This window comes from Dermacentor andersoni, chromosome 3, assembly GCF_023375885.2.
Source record: "Dermacentor andersoni chromosome 3, qqDerAnde1_hic_scaffold, whole genome shotgun sequence".
Lineage (NCBI taxonomy): Eukaryota > Metazoa > Arthropoda > Arachnida > Ixodida > Ixodidae > Dermacentor > Dermacentor andersoni.
In genome coordinates this window covers 40631806-40641248 of record NC_092816.1, presented here as the reverse complement: position 1 = coordinate 40641248, position 9443 = coordinate 40631806, and the positions used below count along the sequence as shown (strand labels likewise).

Below are 9443 nucleotides of genomic sequence, written 5' to 3'. Positions count from 1 at the left end.
GCGCCCTCGGACTAACTATGGCCTTCAAGCACTCTCCTACTGTCTTCCCTCTACACTTAACAAATATAGTCTAAATGATGTAAACATACGCCATATATCCAAGAGCACATTACTGCAAAAATTTCTGTGAATAATTAACTTTTTGGTTTGTCAGTTGAAAAGTATTTCTTTGCTATTTCTAAGTTGTCATTTCTGGTTTTCTTGCATACATGTATGCCTATATGCATGTGTGTATGTATATATATATGTATAAATGTGTGTATATATATGCGTCTGTGAATGTGTATATATTGACTCTGCCACAAGTATATGCTACGAATATCTTGCCATGTTGCTGCCTGTTGTTCATGGGGAGGTGGGACTAGTCAAGCTGCCGTTATGCAGCTTTTATCCTGCCATCCCTACCGCTTGTATATATCAGTGTACTTATGTGGTGAAATAAACTTCTTCTTCTTCTTCTTCCTAATTGTACCTGATAGGCAGCTGTCTTTTCTTTTTCACTAGTGAGTACAAGCGTGGTATCTAATTATATGGGGGCAAATGTTCTTGTTGTAAATTTGTGCATCTGCGTTTGAATATTCGGTATTCGATTCAATATTAGATACATATTCGTATTTGATTCGAATTCGAAACATTCGGTTTTCGCCCACCTCCAATGCTATAATGCGTAGGAAAATGTTTTTAGAAAGGCGCCAGCGCCACCAACCGCCAGTTGTTTGATGCAAGGCCGGGCGATTCCACTTGTCAGAAGGAAAAGTTCGCGCGTGGCCTAAGCTCGTGTTCTCTCGAACAGTATAGGCCCCGCACTAGAGACAAGGAGGAGCAACTGCAATATTTTTTGGTATAAAAGAGTCTATATTTTCATAAAATATGCCCGTACAGCTTACGTCGTGCAATGCAAGTCTATTCGAATGGTGCTTAGCACGCACACGTGACCCGCACATAACGCGCAGAGGTAGCCGGAGGCATCGAGTGCCTTCCGAATGGCGATTCCGGGTGATCATTGAAAGACACGATCAGCGAGAAAGCCAGGACGGCGTCGAACGTGGCGTTCGGCTACCACCAGGACATCATCAGCAGGACGCAGTGGAACAGCCTTGTACTTTCTTGTAGCACGCGAGGACCGACCTTCCTCGTCCTGGCTCGAGCGACAAACCCCCGAAAACGTCGCCATCTCGGACGAGACAACGCGCGACGAGTTGTCGCGTCGGGACGGCGGAGTGTGCTCGCGCAGGAAGACATCCTGTTGACGTGCAGACCTGTAGTGGTCCCCGGTTACTGTGCCCCGGGCGCGCGTCACGGTGGCGTTCACAAGCTCCAGGTCCGGCTGGAACCTGCGTGGCCAGCTGAGGATGAACAAAAACGGTTTCGTCTGCGCTAGTTGGCGCAGGAATACTGCAGCGTACAGAGCTTAAGTTCACAGAGACAGCAAGGAAGATGCAACGCGACAAATGGCGCAAGTGATCGACGTCTCACAACACAGCCACGTGTCGCGTTCCTTCTTTTTTTTGTCTCTCCTGTCCGTAAATTTATGCTCTACACTACGGTAAGCAATGAACAATGTCTACAGAAACAACGGGAAATCAGAATGTCATTGATTCAATGCAGTTTCAAGTTCTGCGTCCAATTCACATGAATCCGAATTCAGTGTGCGATGGTTGTCAGGTGAGCTTATTGGCTCGTACTTTGCAAAAAATCAGCAATTATTTTGACAACATGGAAGGAACACCACCCATCGCTTGGCTCTATTCAATTGTCTGACCACACTTTCCGCAACATTCTTCAGCTAGAATACGGGAAAAGCTGCGGGCGATATCTCGATCCGCTTGTCACCAATAGCACTGTGGAAGCTGTGGTAGCCCACCATGGCGTCCATAACGTCGCGGGAATGTTCCCTAACGTACGTGGCACTATTCTGCCGCGTGATGCTCCCCGCATAAATCAAAGCCTGCATACCTGAAGCAGAGACGTCTCACAAGGATGAAAACAACGGCACTTTTCATTGATAACGGCTAGATCTCGACGAAACGACGACTGGAGCGGGCTCACCTTTGGGAAGCGTGGTTGTCTTCTCCGCTTCCACTTTGCACGTGACCGAAGTATTCGACAGGTGACATGTTTCGATGAATGGCTCCGATGCGGGGCTGTAACGCGGTTCGCTTTCACAGAAAACCCAGTGGTGCGAAAGCGAGAAGCAGTTGCCACCGTAAGCCCACGCGGCTTTTCTTCTTCCCCCTCTTCTGTGGGACTGAACGCTGTCGGCGTGGTGTCTTCTTAGTGAAACTTCATCCAGCCACCTTGTTATCCATGCATATGGCACTGACGTCACGCCAAGGGCATCCAATCGGCTATTCGAAGTCGTGAAGAGAGAAACTATAGAAGAGAGTGTTGTATCGTAAGGTGCAGGGTAACTAGGTCAGGTGGCCAGACGCACCGAGCCACATTCGGGGGCCCTCCATTCCAGAAGAACAACCACGACTAAAATCGTCTGCGATCACGTCTCACTTCTCTCTACGTGCTCCTTGACAGCACCAGCCTTTTTATTGCCACTATGACGTCATGTATGACGTAACAACAAAACCGAAACTAGAAACCAAACCAACTGCACAACAACAACACAACAGAGAGCATGGCGTATCGGGCAGCTGGCCTCGGCGAGGCAATCTAGCTTTGACGCGGGATTGCCCCTTCCCGCCCCTTCCCGTCCATTTGGACGCCATCAGTGCGATGTCTCTTTGCAAGATGTCCTGCACATGGTTGCCGGACTCTCCTGGCGGTGTTCAGCTCATAGTATAGCTATTGGTAGCTCCCGCTCCATGCTCTCCCCACCACTGCGGAAGAAGAAAAATTCGGCAGAACCCATCTCGCGGTGAATGTCGACGTTAACGCGATTTGCAGTGACGCACTCCATCGACACACCGTAATGTGACCGCCCAAACGCGTCACGTATGAGGCGTGTATGCAGAAAGAGGGGCCCCCTTCTTTCCCGCGTACCTTTGCGCACGCTGCGCCATCTGGCGCCGCCGCAGCGAAGTTTCCGAGAGGCCCGTTTGTGAATATATACCCATTCAGGCAAGGTTGTCCGAATATGCATGACGCGAGTTAGACTCTGCCCAGCGCGAAAGAAATTTAAATAACTTCTTAATCATTGCAGCGCGGTTCATATTTAGTGGCACACACCAAGTGACCAAAGGTGTAATCATAGCGATTCATTGAAGAGCGGCACACACCCAGAGACACATACCGAGAGACGCCAAGTTGACGTAAAATACATTCATTTAGGAGTGCAAGTTACCCAGTGGCGCATACCCAGAGACCCAAGGGCAGCACATATATTGTGGTACATACCCACCCAGTGACCCAAGTTAGTGTTAGAGAGAAAAAAAAGAAAAGACGTTTATTAATTGAAAAAAAAAAATTAGTTCCTTAAGGGGCGGCACGTAACCAATCACACATGCCCGTGAACAAAGCTAGTAAAAGTACCGAACTAACGGAGTTCCTCCGTCGCACCCGTCGTAAAGCCAGTCTGGAGATCGTCCAGGCTCTGGCCGCAAGGAATGCTACGTACCGAACGCGCTCGACGACACCGAGGACGACTTCTCTGGACATTCCCGAAGAGGATGCGACTTGTGGCATCGACTAGCGAGCTTTGGCAGCCGAGCTTACGGTAACTAAAGATGAGTCATGTTCAAGTTTTTTTTTTCGTTTTTCGAAAAATGCAGGGGTCTAGAAATATATATATGTACATATATAATTCGAATATAGGTTTATTTCTCGGCGAGTTGATATACAGAGGTCGACCTATATTTATGTTTGACCTATTTTCGAGTAAATACGGTTTAAGTTTTTTGTAGCATGCGCCGTGTCTGTCGCTGCCGAGAAATAAAAAAAAAAAGCCCAGTTTGTATCCCCTAAGCCAGTCCTGTGTGCACGACCGTGCGCATCAAGATAGTGCATGAAACGCAAAATCCCTGATGAAAACAATTGTGCTGCAAACATCTTGCAACACTTCTCACTGGACCTACACTGAAAGTCTGAATAATGTGCGTGAAGTTTCTTTTTGGTAAATGGAATTTAAATGTAGACGACCAGGTGTGTACTCTCGATATCAGTATCAAGTAGCGGTACTGTTGCTTTCTAGGTATGCTAGACTTTAAACATTTGATGTACTCATATCTGACGTTCCCGCAGAGAGTTTGCGCATGGAGTCCACATTCTGTATTTTTCGCGATTTTTCATTGAATAGAATCGGTGGCTGAAGGGGATATTGCATGCTACCTGTTCCAACAGTCTTTTTCTTTAGATTACCTTTGAGACAGACAGTTCTGTTCAACCTTCTCAGATGGGTTTCAGAAAGAGGCAGAAATAACCTGCATAATAAACAGCGATGTTCAGATAGCTATTTGAACAGATTCAATAATTGACTTTTTTCATTATTCGCTTCAGGGCACAATAACGAAGTTGTCTCCGCTGAACAAAAAATACTGAGAGGCCAAACATTGCGTCAGTGCTCTCTCACCCACCTTTCTCCCATTGACAGCAGCAATAAAGAGTCGTATATGCTGCCCCAGCTGAAATGTTTCCAATGCGTGCTGGACTACTAGGCAGGAATATCTGCCAGCTGTAACTTTTCTCATCTAAAATAATCTTTCACCTGGCAATCGCAATGGTTTCCAGCTGGCAAAAGCACTCATTGCCAGCTGGAAAAATGCTGAATCCCGCTTCAAAAGGTACACCTACCCGCTACATCACATGGAAATTAAACTACACTAAGCAAAAAAAAGAAGGCACAGTTTTCATCTGGAATTAGCAGTGAATCCGCTGGAGTGTTCCCCTATTCCTTAGTAGCAGTACTGGCCAGTTCGAATGACATCCAGTGGTGAAAACCACTGGATGCCATTTTATCCAGGAGTGATAACCATGCATATGTTCGCCGAATCGGTGAGCAGAAAGCATTCCTTTTTTAACGCGAAATATTGGCGATGGCCACGCGTACACGTACCCCGCCTCTTAAACGTAAGCCCGACATCGTCCGCTCAAAGCCATCGTGCAGAATGCGGGTAACGTGCCGTCCTCGCAGCAGCCACTTCGTCCTTCTGCGCTCCAGCGACACTAAAATACGTAAACACACAAAAAAATATATATATATAGCGCGACCACCTATAAGAAGAAGGGACGCTTCGGAGCAAGCATCGTTGGTAAGGGCTGCGGGATGCTCCTCAACGTTGCTGTTCTCGCGATCCCCCTTCTTGGGGCGGCTCGCCTCCGCTCTTGGAGACGCCGCCCTCCGCCGACTTCGCCGCCTCGATCTTGGCCCGGCTCCTGGAACGGCGCACTTTGAGGGAGGGCGCCTTGGTCGGCTTGCTCTCCGATGCCTTCGAGTCGCTCGACAAGTCCGACTTGGCGAAGCTCATGGACTTGGCGATGTCCGTGCTCGAGCGCGACTTCCTCTCAAATGCGCCGTGCGCTACGAGGTTCTCCGGCTCGATCGCAACGTCCGTCGCCGTGTCGGCTCTTCCAGCAATCGGGGCGCTCGATTTACTGTTGGCTCGCGAAGAAGCGTCGAGGGCGCTGGTTTTCCTGGCCTTCCTGGAAGCGTCGGCGGTGCTCGCTTTCTTGGTTTTCGGTGAAGCGTCGACGGAGCTGGGCTTCCCCTTCTTTGAAGGGTTGACGACGCTGGCTCTCCAGTGCCTGTAAACTTCGTCGTCCTTGGCCAACGGCGGTTCCCCGACTTCGTTCTTGATGCTCGATTCGCCGCCCAGCTGCTGCGCACCGATGCCATGGTCGCCCTGCTTGGTCGCTTGCCTCGATTCGGAGTGGCGCAGCGAGACGAAGCATTGGAAGACGTCGAAGCTCTGCGGCAGCCAGCCACTGCGGAAGGCCAAGGAGGCGCCGTACGAGCCCAGCAGCTGGGTGAGCAGGCCGAGCAGCATGCAGGCGAGCCGGAAGGGAAACTGCTGACCCAGCTCCTCGTCGTACATCGGGAGCCTGATGGTCACCGGCACGTTCATCGACGGCTCGCCGCACAACCCGCGAAAGACGACGCTGACGAAGAAAGCTGCGAGTGCGCGCGTCAGGCTCAGGATGGATCTGCACTGTTCCTGAGCGCGTACAGAGCTTAACGGCATATGTCTATTGGCAACCACTAGATGTGTCCAGAACTCGCGCGCGTTATGCAACCGCATGAGATATACGACTTGAACTGAACGGTACTGCACGCCTAGAAGGTACTTCAATTAACGATAGTGCATAATCTCATAACTGGCTAGGATTGAATAAATATGCACGTCGTAGCACCAGAAAGCGCGTGCGCGCACATACATGCATACACACGCACGTGCACACAACGCGTATTATGTAGTACGTAGGCTCGGTTTCGAGAATCCGACTTAGCAGAATGAGGTTCTGACGCGCCACTAACGAAATGGGCTGCTTTTGCTATAGCGGAAAGAAAATAATCTAGGAGGTAGCGTCACGTGAACATCTTGAAACCTAGTCGTGAGAAGCAAAAGAAGGGAATCATGAAAACAGAAACGAAGCGCATGAAGGCAAGCAGTTTTTTGTCGTCACTCAGAGGGACTGCGCTGGATTCCTCAACTGCTATTACTGCTGCAGCCATCGGAATTTGTAACAAGCGGATAATCGTGATGATACACCGGCGGTAGTGTTACCATTGCAACGGCAACCACGTTTTCTGGTATCTGGGCCGAGGACCAATCGCACCGGATGCTGCTAGCAGGGAGCGAGCGGCACGGTATGAAGAATACGGCGGCGACAACGGCGGCCAGCGGCAGTCAAACCTACCACGAACCAAGCCGCGCGGCGTGCTTCCCAGGATTCAACACGCGATGTGCACATTTCCCATGATCCCACAGGAAGAGAGAAAGGCGTCAGAGGAGGTTGCCTTGCAAAGGCTAGATGCCTTACGATGCACGCTCTCTCCGAAACTTCTTTTTCTTCCTGGCTTTTGTTAACGTTCATATTACTGCGATTATCATTCTTAAGATGCGTCGCATACTTTCCGCTAGTTATGTCTGCGCCTGCCCCTAATCATTTTCCCAACCTGTGACCCAAGTTGCCTACTAGCTTGGGTCACTAGGTATGTACTCGTGGTCGTCACATCATCCTCATCTAAGCTTCGTCATCCGACTCTCGCCTGTCGTCACGCCTTCGCCGTCGTCCCTTGTCGTGCTTCATCATCACGCTGTCGTCGTACCATCGCCGTCATTTCAGAAACACACTTCCTGCTGAGTTTGCACCCTGACCTATAAGCCCTTTAACAAAAGGATGTCAACCAGGGCCACAGTACCACTGGTGGCGCAGAACTCATGTCAAATTGTCGTCATGCCTTCGTCGTCATACATGCCACACCGCCTTCGTCGTTAAATAGACGTAATTTATCCTGCAACAGTTTAGAGACTCGCACTGCGTTTGCGAGCAAACAAACGACGAAAGCAAGTGGACGCAACGTCACGATCCGCTCAATCGGGGCTCTGCAACTGCAGCCAGGTCAGCTGAGCCGTTCTGCCTTCCGCTGCTGGGATGAAACGTTGTGCGAAACGGGTTGGCGTGCCTGCAGAGCACATGTTTGCACACCACATCGTGGTCCGAGCGTAACTGACGGTAGTGCTCTAGCTAAATGTATCCAATCCGTTTAATGGGTGCGGACAAACGCCAAGCGATTTTCCGTCGGTCTCTCAGTCTCGCGCACCATTGAGGTGCGACGCTTGCGACGCTGCTGCCGGCGCAGTCGCAACCCACGCCCGGGGTTCTTCGGACGTGCCTCGCATGGGCTCCGCGATTTCTTCTCCTGGCTTTGGCATCTCGTCCGGGATATCCTCCAGTTTCTGCTACCGAGCACGCGAAGGTGTAAGGACCTTCCTGACACCTCATTTGCCCGGACCCACCGATACCGTTTCACCAGGGCCTCATCTTTGACCAGCCACGGGGCCGCCGAGCTAAGCCCCATGCTCGGCGCAACGCCACCTCGCCCGCAGCGCGCAGCTGCACCTAGCGTCGCACCGGCGTCCGCTGTGCCGACACTCGCTCCCGTTGCCTCGAAGCCGCCGATATGAAATGTATAGTTGACGGTACACTCATCTCCCAACAAGAATGTGATGGCGACACGCGCTGGCCCCGAATGCTCCAAGCGGCCTTTGCAAAGGAAGCCGTTTCAGCCACGAACGCCCACCTCAAGTCCGCCATGGCACCCCCGCCATCGCTGAAGACTCACCGCCTACGCCGGCACGTCCCGCTGCCTCGACTCCCTGCGGAAGACGACAAGATCGTCTTCCGCCCTGGAGGTGGCCTCGACCTCCGCACAACCAACAATGGGGCCCTACTTGCCTCATTATGTTCTAGCGCCAGCGTTGAGTAAGCCGCCGTCCATGACGAGGACCGCGTACGCATAAACCCATACAACAACTCCTTCACCGTCAGTACGCCCTCGGAGCAACACACCCGGCAATATGCCCATACCTCTGAGTTGCGTCTCGCCACACAGCTGTACCCACTGCGCGCTTATGTGGCCGCACCCGACAACGCCGTCCGCGGCATAATCTACAACGCCGTAGAAAATCAAAACCAAAAGGAGATAATCGAAGACCTGCATGCTATGAATCCCCGCAGCACTTACGCCATCGCTGACGCAAGGCAGATGGGTCCCACCCGGTCCATCCTGATTCGTCGGCACGAAAGAAGTCCCTCGCACCGTGGTGTTCAACTGCGGCCTGTTCATCTGTTACCCCTTCCACCCCAAGGCAGAAGCTTGTGTCAATTGTTGGAGCCATGGTCACCGCTCCGACGTATGTACCAAGCCCAGGTCCGGACGCCGCCCACGCTGCGGAGCTGTGCACGCGGCTCGGGACCCCCCTGACTGCACTCCTAAATGCATCTTGTGCAGTGGCGCACATCTCACAGGGTCCCATCCGTGTAAGCTCCGCTTCGGACGAGGTGGTCCCTCCCCAGTCACATTCAGTCCCAAGTCGACGCCATCCACTTTAGCGCAGTCAATACCATCCGCCAAGGACTCCCGCTCGTCCATCCCCCGTAGACACCCCATCAACTGCTTCCCAGGTGAGCTGGCAATCGCAGCCTCCCACACTCGAACCCGAAAAAGAAAAGCTCAAATCGCAGCCCAGATCAAGGAGATTGCCCTACTAAAGGAACAGCTGCAGGCGCTGCTCGCGTGCCCCCACCATCCCACATCTTCCCATCACCAAACCTCACAACCCATCACTCTCCCGCCCCTATGTCCGCCTCCTCTTCGGCCGCGACTTCTCGTGCCGCCTCCCCCTCCAGCAGCCCTCCACATAAGATGCGCTCCTCTACCGAACCTGCCCCTACCCCGGCCAGCTCGGAGCCGGATGTCCAGCTACGGCTAACGATCTGGGCAGCGGAAGTCGCCGCCAGGCATGATCTGGTGGCCAACACCGGCAGCCTGA

The 9443-nt window shown here is 52.0% G+C and overlaps 1 protein-coding gene across 5 annotated transcripts in view; it reads right to left on the bottom strand.

Annotated features, from left to right (window-relative positions):
- Positions 1-834: 834 nt before the first annotated feature.
- Positions 835-9443, bottom strand: part of LOC129381519 (high affinity choline transporter 1-like) — a 58497-nt gene continuing 49888 nt past the window's right edge. For 3 of the 5 annotated variants that reach the window (XM_072287122.1, XM_072287126.1, XM_072287124.1), the window contains one exon: positions 835-1346. In XM_072287122.1, the coding sequence (XP_072143223.1) occupies positions 1309-1346 (38 nt within the window). In that variant the 3' untranslated portion in view covers positions 835-1308. The remainder of the gene's footprint in view (positions 1347-9443) is intronic. The other 2 variants (XM_072287123.1, XM_072287125.1) reach the window with 1 other exon arrangement.